Source organism: Engystomops pustulosus, chromosome 6, assembly GCF_040894005.1.
Source record: "Engystomops pustulosus chromosome 6, aEngPut4.maternal, whole genome shotgun sequence".
Lineage (NCBI taxonomy): Eukaryota > Metazoa > Chordata > Amphibia > Anura > Leptodactylidae > Engystomops > Engystomops pustulosus.
In genome coordinates this window covers 174,034,988-174,048,918 of record NC_092416.1, presented here as the reverse complement: position 1 = coordinate 174,048,918, position 13,931 = coordinate 174,034,988, and the positions used below count along the sequence as shown (strand labels likewise).

The following is a 13,931-nucleotide window of genomic DNA, read 5'->3' as shown; positions in this document are numbered from 1 at the left end:
CCCCAGCCTATTCCAAACTGGTCCCTAGAGGACATCACCACCAGGTACTGGTCCTGTGTCCTCCACATTATGGACACTTTCAGCAGTTGCAAATCTTCAGCTAAACCCTTCGAGCTCCTGTCCGAGTCTGATCGCCTATGGGACGCTGGGCTCCGAAGCCAAATTCCTAACCAAGTATAGGACGGACGAATTTCACCAAATAAAGAAAATCCAAGAGCCAGGGCCGGCCTCACATGCTACCATCCACAGTAGGAGTTTGTATCTCATCGTCAGCCCCACCTTCCCCCTTACTAGCCGAGAGCATGTCAGGAATGTCTTCCAATGTTTTCATTCCGGCGGACCGATTTCAATTGTTAAAACTTATCCTCCAGCCGTTTCCCCTCCAAACAAGCGAATGTCAAGGCTGATCAGAGCCGAACAGGTCTCCTCCGCTCCGTAGCAAGGAAGACTTTACACGCATCATTTCACCTACTCCCTGTTGCCTTATGAAGGCACTACGAGGGAAGGAGACCAAACACAGGATCGGAAAATCCTTGCCGACACTCTGGGAGAGGGGGGGATTCTGTCTTCTCTCCTAAAATTCCAGTCGTTTGCACCCGATGGACCTCGAATTTATACTTGTTTCTCTTGCAGATCAGGAAAACCCATGGAATCCGATGAATGAATACATTGTCCATTGTTTACGTTGTGCGGCCATGGGATCCTCCAGAGTTGTAAGACATCCGTGATGTGGGATTATCTGAAAACAGACTTCGAGGGGGTCGTCCAAGATTGCAGCTTTTATTTTTCTTAAAAAAACAGTGGTTTAAGTACAACTTCCATCACACAATATCCGGCAGAAAGCGATGGATATTCAAAACGGTTACGGGAGCAAACAAACGTGCTCAAACTGAGGAACCCATACAGAACTGGTGGACCCCAACGGACCGACGCAACATCTAGTTGGCCTATGCTCACCTTTAACTCCTTGTTATTGTAAAATGAGTTTGTTTCTTCCCCCTTCCCTGCATTATCGACTGTTTCGAGGGGGAATCCATTGCTCGAATTGACTTTAGTTAGAAGATATAACACACTTTTCTATCTCTGGTCCCAAAAGGTGAAGCTCAGAAACTTAGATCCATCGTTAGCGTTTCATTTTAAGTTCGTGTAAAGTCAACATGCCCCGCGCTCTTCCCAGGTTGGAGGTCACCTAGGGATGAAAGGTTTGCACTTGCTATAGGCCACCATACATAGCGATACAGCGGTGTCAGTGACTGTGCAGTTATACACACACAAGGGGCACGTGTAGCCGCTACGAGAGTAAAGATATCGACTGCTACCTCCGTCCCAGGATGTGGACCTCATAGCTTGGAGAAGTACCGCCATATAGGGCACTAATAACACCATAGGCCCGGACACTAATACACTACACCACCAGTGACACTGCAGAAGATGCGTCCTGTGCACTGGACCCTAAAGGTGACCTGCTACCAACTGGTGGAGATGGACAGAATACGCAAGTTTCTGCTAGGTCTCTGCTTGCTGTCTGTGAACTGAAGTTGGGCATTACTTTCAGAAGTGTCGAGACTTTTTCGTGTTGCTCTCGACGTGGAAGGTGCATGTAACGTGGTAGTGATCACTTCCATGCGCCATGTTGGAAGCGTGTTTCAAGGATATTTCCACTTGTGCCGGCATTTTTCTGCACCTGTAAGGAATGTGGTTATAATCACTACATCTGTGACATATTTACCACGACTCCCCAGTCATAAATACCGCAGTGTATGGGGCCGCGGCAGGACGTCCAGCTGGATGTAGCATGCCCCTGCATCTATAATGATGTGAACTTTGCTCACGTGCGACATTTGCTGAGTGTTTTTATGACTTTATGGCATCAGCACTGAGCAGGAGATGAAACCCGCACCATATAATGGCCTCAGCCGACTGTCAAAGAAAGCGACGGCCCTTTTATCACACTTCAAGGCTGGAGGCAGAGGGATTATAGGGCCTCGTATAGCAATGCATCGCCACGCCTGGGAGTAGCTCAGTGTATGATGATACAGTATATACAACACACTGAGACCCCCCTCCGCCAAGATAGACTAGTGGTTGCCCCAGCTTCACAGGCTGCTACACTGTGCAGGAACACACATATAACAAAAATATAAGAAGATGACCACAGTCACGGTGTCTGGATCTATGAGTAATGTCCCTGGTTTATAAGCATGGATTTCTTTATGGTAGATTTCCTTTAAAGAACACAACTTTAATGAATAGAAACCTGCCTGAGTTCAAGGAAATCTTAATTTATATGCAAATGAGCATTACAGTGCACCAAAGGCGTGGCCACCAGGTCCGGTGCACTCACTCTTGCTTGGTTTTACCATATAACACCTCCCATGCAGCCCTAATTGACATCACACTACTACTCCTGGAAAACTGAGGGTGCACTAGACCTTGCACAGCCACGCCCTCCGTGCACCGAACTGCTCATTTACATATACACAAAACGGAAGATTTCCCAGCAATCATTGCACATCATGCTTATGGTGCAGGACACATATGTGTGTCATGTATACTGATACATTTCTGTAACATGTAAGATCCGTGTTCCGTGTTATATTTCTGGTCTTCTTATAGGTTTTTCCAGCCCCTTTAAGAATCGCAGAGCATCTCCCCCCATCCCATGGCCTAGTGCTGCTGCGGCAGCTGCTGCTGTGTCACCCAGTGAGATAATCGTATGAATGTCAAGATTGATGCAAAGCCTGGACTGCAGCATTTCCATCTCTTGCAGGAAGGGCGTGTTCTCTGCTCCTCTACTGGGGTCATATGGGGTAGATATGGGCATCCTGTCCCTACACCAGGGGGGTGCAGGGGCCTATGTGAGGCATGAAGCATCCTGTACGGGGTCGGAGGGGTTAAAGACACAGGAAACAGTGCAGCTTAGATTTAAAGGAGAAGTAGTGCAGCCTCTGCAGGAAGTGAAGCTCGGCCATTAACCGATAGATAAATCAATTAGGAGAAAGCCCCCCGTATAATATAATCTATAGGTGGAGGGCGGCCATTGTCTCCTCTGCACAGTCAGCACCTGCTCAGCGCCTCGTGGTGCAAGACGACAAGCAGGAGGGGGGGAGGCAGCGTCCCCTGCGCTGAGAAACTTTCCCTTATCATTTCCATCTTGCAAATTATTAGGCAAATGACGACCTTGTAAGAGCTGAGGAGTCGTCACAATGTAACGGCAGGGCAGAGCAGTGGATTTCAGCACAATGTTGACCCCCAAGACCCCATCACAGGAAAGAGGAAGCGGCAGACATTCCTCCGGCTGCTCAGCTTCCTATTGTAAGAGAAGTTATACAGAGCAGTATATGGTACGAGCGCAGTGCCAGGTATATGCCACCTCATACCCCTGCAGGCTGACAACCAGGGATTAGTCACCCCACACGGCACACGCAGGAAGTGTATGTGTCACACACTGCTCGGGTCACCTATAGATCACCGGCCCCTATGCTGCAACTGTACCGGGTTACCTATAGATCACTGGCCCCTATGCTGCAACTGTACCAGGTCACCTATAGATCACTGGCCCCTATGCTGCAACTGTACCAGGTCACCTATAGATCACTGGCCCCTATCCTGAATCTGTACTGTTGCCCTGGTCGCATTTCGATCACCGGCCCCTATGCAGCAACTGTACCCAGACCCTGGTCACCTACACATCACCTATGCTGAATCTGTACCGACTCCCCAGGTCACTTATAGATCACCTGCACCTATGCTGAATCTGAACCGACGCCCCAGGTCACTTATAGATCACCGGCACCTATACTGAATCTGTGCTGAGACCCCCAGGTCACTTATAGATCACCTGCACCTATACTGAATCTGTGCTGAGACCCCCAGGTCACTTATAGATCACCTGCACCTATGCTGAATCTGTACCAACGCCCCAGGTCACTTATAGATCACCTGCACCTATGCTGAATCTGTACCGACGCCCCAGGTCACTTATAGATCACCGGCACCTATACTGAATCTGTGCTGAGACCCCCAGGTCACATATAGATCACCTGCACCTATGCTGAATCTGTGCTGAGACCCCCAGGTCACTTATAGATCACCTGCACCTATGCTGAATCTGTGCTGAGACCCCCAGGTCACTTATAGATCACCGGCACCTATACTGAATCTGTGCTGAGACCCCCAGGTCACATATAGATCACCTGCACCTATGCTGAATCTGTGCTGAGACCCCCAGGTCACTTATAGATCACCTGCACCTATGCTGAATCTGTGCTGAGACCCCCAGGTCACTTATAGATCACCTGCACCTATGCTGAATCTGTGCTGAGACCCTCAGGTCACTTATAGATCACCGGCACCTATACTGAATCTGTGCTGAGACCCCCAGGTCACATATAGATCACCTGCACCTATGCTGAATCTGTGCTGAGACCCCCAGGTCACTTATAGATCACCTGCACCTATGCTGAATCTGTGCTGAGACCCCCAGGTCACATATAGATCAGCAGCACCTATGTCGCCCTGGGTCTCCTATAGCTCGCCCCTATGTTAGAGCTCTGAGGCTGGGCCCCCTATGGCCGGGCCCCCAGCTCCTCTTGTGCTCTATATCATGGGGAGGTCACCCACAAGGTGCCCAGTAGCCACCTATACGATGAGTGGGTGCCCCCTATGGCCGGGCCCCCAGCTCCTCTTGTGCTCTATATCATGGGGAGGTCACCCACAAGGTGCCAAGTAGCCACCTATACGATGAGTGGGTGCCACCAGGCCGCAGTGCCATCTCCCAGGCCCCCCCGTACATTTCTTTCACGTCACGTGACCTGCCCCTCATTGTCCTCTCCCTGCTGTATAGATTGCGAGCTCTTGGGCCGCAGTGTATGAGACATATTCACACTTTATTTTTGCAAAATATGGCAACTAATGTAAAACTGTGCATCTCCTCGGACCACACCCCTCCCGGGCCCGGTGCGCTGCCCCCTCCCGGCTCTCGTGACGCGGCCGGGGCCTCACACGCCTTCCCAGCCTCATGCAGCTTCAGGGGTTCCGGGAGAGGCGGGTCCTCCTACCCTAGTCACACCTCCTCCCCCGCCCCGCCGGCCAATGGCGCCTCTTGTTTCTGAAAGATGTCCATATTTGGCGATGTTCTGTCCCTGCGCTGGTGGGCGGGGCTACCAACCGGCGAACTTAAATAGCATAACGGCCGCTAGTGTGTCTCATTCAGCCGGCGGCAGCGGACCTGATAGCAGCTCTTATTCCAGCTTCTCATCCGTTAAGGAAACCACTCCAACTAAGGTAAAGGGATTTCCTCAAGCTTCACCTACTCGGTTATCTGGATGTACGTTGTGCTACTAGTTATGGCGGACTTACCTGTCTCTCTGTGGTGCGGCATGTGCACACTTTGCGGTTCTCACTAGCTGATGGGTGGGGGCGGTTGTAGTATCTGCAGCCGCCGTGGTGTTTAAAGCTTATATCATATTATTCAGTTATGGCTGGTGAAACTACAGTTCCCAGCGTGCTTCAGCATCATTAGCCGTAAATGAAGGTGTTTTTTTTTTTTTTTTTTTTTGCAATGTCGTTAGAATGGCTATAACTTCCCATGATGCTTAACGGTGGTTATGTGTAGTAGAACTTTCTGGAATGTGATGGTATTATGTGTAATGGTTAGCCGGGCCGAGCACGATGTACCCGCGGTGCTGCGGGAGTTGGCAGGGTGACAGGTGCCTCTGCAGGGCGGGGCAGGCACCGGCTTTTGTCCGCTGAGGTGACGAGGCCTCGGCAGGGAGTGGCCGGGGGGAGGGGGAGCTGCGCTGTCACTTTGCGCGGGCTGAGGCGGCAAGAGTGGACTGCACCACTCTACAGGGGGAGGGTGCGTGCGTCACCAACTGCCACTCCCCTCCTGTAGACATGACTAAGGCAGCGACTCTCCTCCTCCCCCTGCGCTGTGAATGGGCTGAGCCACTCCTTGGCTTTTGAAAAAAGCCGGCTGGTTCGATGGGCGTGGCCAGGACTTGTCCTCTCTGCTTCCATATAAGGTCACAAAGCTGCTGATTGGTTGTGAGGTGGGAGGGAGATTTGAACGTCCGGTGTGTGCAGTGGGCGTGTCCTGAGTTTGCAGTTTCCGGTGTCTTGTCTAAGGGGAACTAGGTGTGGCCCGAGGCTGAAGGTTACTGCCAAGTGTGTGTCACAGGGCGAGGCCCCAGCTGTGGGTGTGCCCCAGTGTAGTCACAGGCCGGCATTAGCTGGGGATTTATGGCCTCTGTGCATGCAGTGACTCTGCTCTTTAATCTTTTATTACTGCAGTTATTACTATGTATCTCTATGGTTATTTCCTCTTAGCCTCAGGCCTGGATGGGAGTGGCACTTCCTCCCCTAGTGCCCTATGATACAATACCCCAGCATCTAGTACAGGACCTGCTAGCTATAGCGTTTTGTATACCACAGCTCTGCCCCCTACAGGCAGCCGTTTTTAACCTGCACTTTTCCCTCTGCAGTAAACATGGCCGATGAAGATATTGCCGCTCTTGTTGTTGACAATGGCTCTGGTATGTGCAAAGCCGGCTTTGCTGGAGATGATGCTCCCCGTGCTGTCTTCCCCTCCATTGTTGGACGCCCCAGACATCAGGTTTGTACACTCTTATTCAGCTTTTGACATTTTGTATCTTTTTGTGTGTTGTGGCTATAACAGTGTCTTGCTTCCATAGGGTGTCATGGTTGGTATGGGACAGAAGGACAGCTACGTAGGTGATGAGGCCCAGAGCAAGAGAGGTATCCTGACCCTGAAGTACCCCATTGAACACGGCATTGTCACCAACTGGGATGACATGGAGAAGATCTGGCATCACACCTTCTACAACGAGCTGCGTGTCGCCCCTGAAGAACACCCAGTCCTGCTCACAGAAGCCCCCCTGAACCCCAAAGCCAACAGAGAAAAGATGACCCAGGTTTGTCCCACCCCCTCGCCCTCCCACTTCCTCTCATGTGTCTTTGGGTCTCTTCCTGTAAACCTCATCCTCCATTATTCTCAGACTCCACGTTTTTCTTTCGATATTTCCAGGGCTCTCTTCCTCTCCTGGCATTTCCCTCCTGAAGCCTCAGGTTTCTGTCTCATTATTTTTGGTTTCTGCTTGTTCTCTTCACTGTTTTTCTATAATTTTTACCTGCATGCCGGCATGATCAGCATGGTTTGGGGTGTGCTGATGCACTGGGCCTTGAGTAACCAGTCTTCTCCTTCTTCTGCAGATCATGTTCGAGACCTTCAACACCCCAGCCATGTACGTTGCCATCCAGGCTGTGCTGTCCCTGTATGCCTCTGGTCGTACCACTGGTATCGTGATGGACTCTGGTGATGGTGTCACCCACACCGTGCCCATCTATGAAGGCTATGCCCTGCCTCACGCCATCCTGCGTCTGGACTTGGCTGGCCGTGACCTGACAGACTACCTCATGAAGATCTTGACCGAGAGGGGCTACAGCTTCACCACCACAGCCGAAAGGGAAATTGTGCGTGACATCAAGGAGAAGCTCTGCTATGTCGCTTTGGACTTCGAGCAGGAGATGGCCACCGCTGCCTCATCCTCATCCCTGGAAAAGAGCTATGAATTGCCTGACGGTCAGGTCATCACCATCGGAAACGAGAGGTTCAGGTGTCCAGAGGCCCTCTTCCAGCCATCCTTCCTGGGTAGGTATCTGGTGCTTTGTAGTAGACCACCACTATAATAAAGGCTCAGGCCTAACTACTGCTCAAGATCTGCAACACATTAAACTAATGGCACATCTTATCCTCAATAGGTATGGAATCTTGCGGTATCCATGAAACCACCTTCAACTCCATCATGAAGTGCGATGTAGATATCCGTAAGGATCTGTATGCCAACACTGTCCTGTCTGGAGGTACCACCATGTACCCTGGCATTGCCGACAGAATGCAGAAGGAAATCACTGCCCTTGCTCCCAGCACAATGAAAATTAAGGTGAGTTGTGACTTGAGTGTGAACCTTGCAGACACTTGAGTTGCCACTTGGTGTCCTCCTCCAGGTACTAACAGCCTTGCTCTTCCTCTACAGATCATTGCACCACCCGAGCGTAAATACTCTGTCTGGATCGGAGGCTCCATCTTGGCTTCCCTTTCCACCTTCCAACAGATGTGGATCAGCAAGCAGGAATACGATGAGTCCGGCCCATCCATCGTCCACCGCAAATGCTTCTAAACGGACTGCTAGCAGATGCCTTGCATTTGCTGCATGAGATCTTCAAGTATTAATTTGCCTCGGCAAATGTGTACACCTCATGCTAGCCTCGTGAAACTGGAATAGAGCCTACTTCCAAACGAACTTGCCCTCGGAATGTGAGACGCCAGTCACAACCATGTTGGGGGACACATTATCCTGTTTTTTTTGTAATGCAAGACTTGGACCTGTCAGAAATAGCCATTCCCATGGTGTCCGTGCTAGCATATCCATACCCTGTACACATCTCCAATCCAATCCTGGTTGGCATTCAGTCCTGGGTGTCCCTTTTAAGCTAAGTCTTGCGTAGAAAAGAAGCATTTCTGTGAAAGGCTGCCGATCTGCGTCAGTATTGTGCATGACACTTCCCCCTGGGGGCCGTCCGTGGGGTGAAGTCGAGCTTTTGGAGATGTGCACAGCGTATCTCGAGGTTTAGGCTTCCAGATATCCAAATTTTTTTTTTTCTCTTAGCGCTTGATATTCCAGAATTTCATTTCTGAGGCTGGTAGGAGTTCATGAAGGAATTTTCACTTCGTCTCGCCACACACTTTTCTAGTATGGTCAGAAACATCAATGGCGCCCCCATCCCCGGCCTTAGAACCAGGTTTTTTTTGTTTGCTTTCTCAAGCCCAAGTTTGTATTTCCCAACATCTTAGAACATGGGTCAAAGAAAAGTTACACCTGTAAATTTATGAATCCAAGTTAATTTATGTAAATTTTTTTTGTATGTTGCCTTAATGTTCACACATGACAGTAGAAAAAAAAACCAAAATTTGTCAAAGTCATCCTGAAGTTGAAAATTGTAACTCCGAGAAAACACTTCATTGTGTAAGAAATAAAGCGCTGCAGTAAAAAAGAAACTTGTGTCCTTGTCCGTCTTACTGATCACTACTACAGGGTGTAAGGGCCGGTCTGATACTGACCTACTGAGGCTTCATCCATTGTATAGTGGCCATGATGGGGAACTGCAGACCACTATACAATGCTTAAGGCTCCTCGGGTCAGAGCCCAATCACTGATCGTGTGTGTGTGTGTGTAGGGTTGGTTCTAGTACAGAACATCTGGGCTCCTTCAGAACCACATGGAGCTGAGGTTGGACTCAGGAGCTCTACTTGTAATTCTCCAGATGTTGCAGGACTAAATTTCATGCCTCAGCAACATCTCTATGCGTTAGGAAGCAACAAAGCTGCTGCATTACTACAACTCCCAATTGAGGGATATTTAGTTGTAGTAATGCAGCAGGTGTTACATCTGAGTTGACTCTAAATGCATTGAGCGGTACATGTGGGTAATGATGGTGTTACCCACCTGCCCTATCCAGGGAGGAGATGAAAACCACAAAACCAAAAAAAAAAAAAATACCCCAAAATAAAGCCTCTGCAACAGCACATTCAAAATACCAGAAAAGAAGAAAACCAGAGGAACAATGAGTTCAAATATATAAAATTAAATAATCTTTATTGAAAGTACAGAGTTACAACATATATACTCCCGGAATGGGAAAAGTAGTAAATATCATATGAAGGGGACACAAATAGCCCTAGGTGGAAAGAGGGCAATACAGGAGACCAGTGGCCACCCCCGTAAGTGCAGAGTCTATATCATCTAATAAAAATTTTTTTCATATGGTATAGTCATAATATTGGACTTAAGTATACTTTGGGCAAAAAAGTGGCAGTAGTGCAGTAAAAGAAGGGGTAAATATACCACACACAACGCTGGAGGTACCATCCAGTGCTGGTGGAAAAACATCACAATCCTATTGCACACTTACCCGAGAACATACTGGATAGACACTGAACACTCCAGGGGAAGGCCAAAAGATACACCCCAACGCGCGTTTCGCACGAATGCTTCGTCAGGAGGTGTCAGGAGGAGCATTCGTGCGAAACGCGCGTTGGGGTGTATCTTTTGGCCTTCCCCTGGAGTGTTCAGTGTCTATCCAGTATGTTCTCGGGTAAGTGTGCAATAGGATTGTGATGTTTTTCCACCAGCACTGGATGGTACCTCCAGCGTTGTGTGTGGTATATTTACCCCTTCTTTTACTGCACTACTGCCACTTTTTTGCCCAAAGTATACTTAAGTCCAATATTATGACTATACCATATGAAAAAAATTTTTATTAGATGATATAGACTCTGCACTTACGGGGGTGGCCACTGGTCTCCTGTATTGCCCTCTTTCCACCTAGGGCTATTTGTGTCCCCTTCATATGATATTTACTACTTTTCCCATTCCGGGAGTATATATGTTGTAACTCTGTACTTTCAATAAAGATTATTTAATTTTATATATTTGAACTCATTGTTCCTCTGGTTTTCTTCTTTTCTGGTATTTAGGAGATGAAAACCAGTATGAACACATTCCAGGGGTCCACCTGCCATAACATAGACCAGATATGTATGTGGGAAGTGAAGGTGCCCGCTACAAGGCACAGCACCCCCTCTGTCTGATGCCTTGTGTATAATACCCAACATGGCACAGGAGTCTCCACATAGTGGGAGCTGCAGTGGCCAAAGACTAGCTTAGTAGGACCCTTCAATTGGGACTTGGGGGAGTAAGTTTGTTTTGGTATAAAAACTGCCCTATAAATGGGCTGGGTAGTGTTGGTGCCAGTCTGCTGCTTTATTACATTCATGCCCCCATATGGAGGCCAGCAGTGAGGGGGTTAATGCCCACCCCTCATGGGTCTTTTGTTGGGAGCTGTCTGCCTGTGTGGCCCCCCTGATGACTCAGCAAGCCGCTCCCTGGGAATCCTTTGTCTCTCCACAAAGAACCTTCATGTTATTGGGTGCCAGATGTCCCTGCACCCCCCATGGCCTTGGCATTAACCCCCCCCCATCCCCCGCAGACGGGATCATTACATCAGCAAAAACATGTTTGTACTTGCTCTGCACTTAGTACAATGCCAGCAGATGAGAAGCGGGTGGTCTGGACCTGTAGCGCCCCCCGGCGGTCTTGTCTCTTTATTTGCAGGAGATTGTACTAAAAATAATAAATTCCAGAAATTTGAGAACTTAAAATCTAAGCCCCCCCCCCATCCTTATACAGATGGAGATTAAATTAGCAATCCGGGCACATGACAGCGACTACACTAATGTGGGCCCCTATCTCATGTTGGTGGGGGGGTACATATACATCCAGGTGACTCCTCCCATAGGTGTGTAATATTCTGTAGTACACACTATGCACAACGGGGGGCGCTATGGCTGCCTATATGCAGAGACCAGTAGTAGGGGGACAAGGGACCCCAAAGCCACAACAGACTAAATTCTGGTAAGTCCATGTCTATAATTTTAATAAAAATCAAAGAGGTTCTGCAGCAGGTGTGTACAGTAAATGCTGGGGTCAGTGTGCGGCATCCAGGGCAGATGCCAAGGGCTCCCCAATACCAGACAGTGTTGGACAGTTGTGTATGATTGCAGTGTTATGTTTGGATGGCGCATATTATTTTGGCACTGTATGGTGGTATAAGTGCCGTATGACATACCTGCAGTATACAGTCAGACTATCCCTGCCTTTGGTATTAGATGCACAGTATATGGCGGTATTATATGGACTGATCATGCAAGGACTTCAGTCAGCCTGCCCTTGGTATTAGGTGTGCAGCATATGGCGGTATTATATGGACTGATCATGCAAGGACTTCAGTCAGCCTGCCCTTGGTATTAGGTGTGCAGCATATGGCGGTATTATATGGACTGATCATGTAAGCTCTACAGTCAGCCTGTCCTTGGTATTAGGTGTGCAGCATATGGCGGTATTATATGGACTGATCATGTAAGCACTGCAGTCAGCCTGTACTTGGTGTTAGGTGTGCAGCATATGGCGGTATTATATGGACCGATCATGTAAGCACTACAGTCAGCCTGTCCTTGGTATTAGGTGTGCAGCATATGGCGGCATTATATGGACTGATCATGTAAGCACTGCAGTCAGCCTGTCCTTGGTGTTAGGTGTGCAGCATATGGCGGTATTATATGGACTGATCATGTAAGCACTATAGTCAGCCTGTCCTTGGTAGTAGGTGTGGGGCATATGGCGGTATTATATAAACTGATCGTGTAAGCACTATAGTCAGCCTGTCCTTGGTACTAGGTGTGCAGCATATGGCGGTATATGGACTGATCATGTAAGCACTGCTGTCAGCCTGTCCTTGGTAGTAGGTGTGGGGCATATGGCGGTATTATATGGACTGATCATGTAAGCACTGCTGTCAGCCTGTCCTTGGTGGTAGGTGTGCAGCGTATGGCAGTATTATATGGACTGATCATGTAAGCACTGCTGTCAGCCTGTCCTTGGTGTTAGGTGTGCAGCGTATGGCAGTATTATATGGACTGATCATGTAAGCACTATAGTCAGCCTGTCCTTGGTAGTAGGTGTGGGGCATATGGCGGTATTATATAAACTGATCATGTAAGCACTATAGTCAGCCTGTCCTTGGTACTAGGTGTGCAGCATATGGCGGTATATGGACTGATCATGTAAGCACTGCTGTCAGCCTGTCCTTGGTAGTAGGTGTGGGGCATATGGCGGTATTATATGGACTGATCATGTAAGCACTGCTGTCAGCCTGTCCTTGGTGGTAGGTGTGCAGCGTATGGCAGTATTATATGGACTGATCATGTAAGCACTGCTGTCAGCCTGTCCTTGGTGGTAGGTGTGCAGCGTATGGCAGTATTATATGGACTGATCATGTAAGCACTACAGTCAGCCTGTCCTTGGTATTAGGTGTGCAGCATATGGCGGTATTATATGGACTGATCATGTAAGGAACTACCGTCAGCCTGTCCTTGGTATTAGGTGTTCAGCATATGGCGGTATTATATGGACTGATCATGTAAGGAACTACCGTCAGCCTGTCCTTGGTATTAGGTGTGCAGCATATGGCGGTATTATATGGACTGATCATATAAGGAACTACAGTCAGCCTGTCCTTGGTAATAGGTGTGCAGCATATGGCGGTATTATATGGACTGATCATGTAAGCACTGCAGTCAGCCTGTCCTTGGTTAGGTGTGCAGCATATGGCGGTATTATATGGACTGATCATGTAAGCACTGCAGTCAGCCTGTCCTTGGTTAGGTGTGCAGCATATGGCGGTATTATATGGACTGATCATGTAAGCACTGCAGTCAGCCTGTCCTTGGTAATAGGTGTGCAGCATATGGCGGTATTATATGGACTGAGAATGCAAATCAGTACTACGGTGCTTGATATAAAGTGTGCAGCATATGTCGGTATTACCTTAACCAAATGAACCCCTTTAACAAACACAGACTCAAGTGTACCCCCTCATAAGTGCCCCCTATAGTCTGGAGATGGAAGCGACACCCAGCACTAAACCCAGCTGTACAAGCACAGATAGTGGGTGCTCACTGGGTAACCCATATAATAGGGTGCCCCACCCAATATGCTATAGGTGACATTTAGGCTCGGATTATAGGGGGGACACATTGTGGCTCTGGACCCCGGATATGATATAGATTCCTAAAGAGGAGGCCAATCAGAATGGCTGACACAAGCCCCTGGTTATGGACCCCCCAGTATAATAATCCAATCCCCCCAATGTTCCTATCAGTGGGTGATTGTGCCCACGCAGTCTGAACAGCTCAGCCGCCCACATCGGTGCCCGCGCTGCCTTGACCTGAGTCCCTACTCAGCAGATGCATCACCCGTTATCTGACTGCGGTGTAGACACAACCATCTCGG

The 13,931-nt window shown here is 48.8% G+C and overlaps 1 protein-coding gene across 1 annotated transcript; it reads left to right on the top strand.

The window, feature by feature from the left end:
- Positions 1–5,138: 5,138 nt before the first annotated feature.
- On the top strand, positions 5,139–9,079 carry ACTG1 (actin gamma 1). Its single transcript, XM_072112517.1, has 6 exons — positions 5,139–5,286; positions 6,486–6,616; positions 6,696–6,935; positions 7,234–7,672; positions 7,783–7,964; positions 8,058–9,079. Exons 2-6 carry the CDS (start codon positions 6,491–6,493, stop codon positions 8,199–8,201), a joined length of 1,131 nt encoding a protein of 376 aa, XP_071968618.1. The 5' UTR covers positions 5,139–5,286; positions 6,486–6,490; the 3' UTR covers positions 8,202–9,079.
- Positions 9,080–13,931: the final 4,852 nt, after the last annotated feature.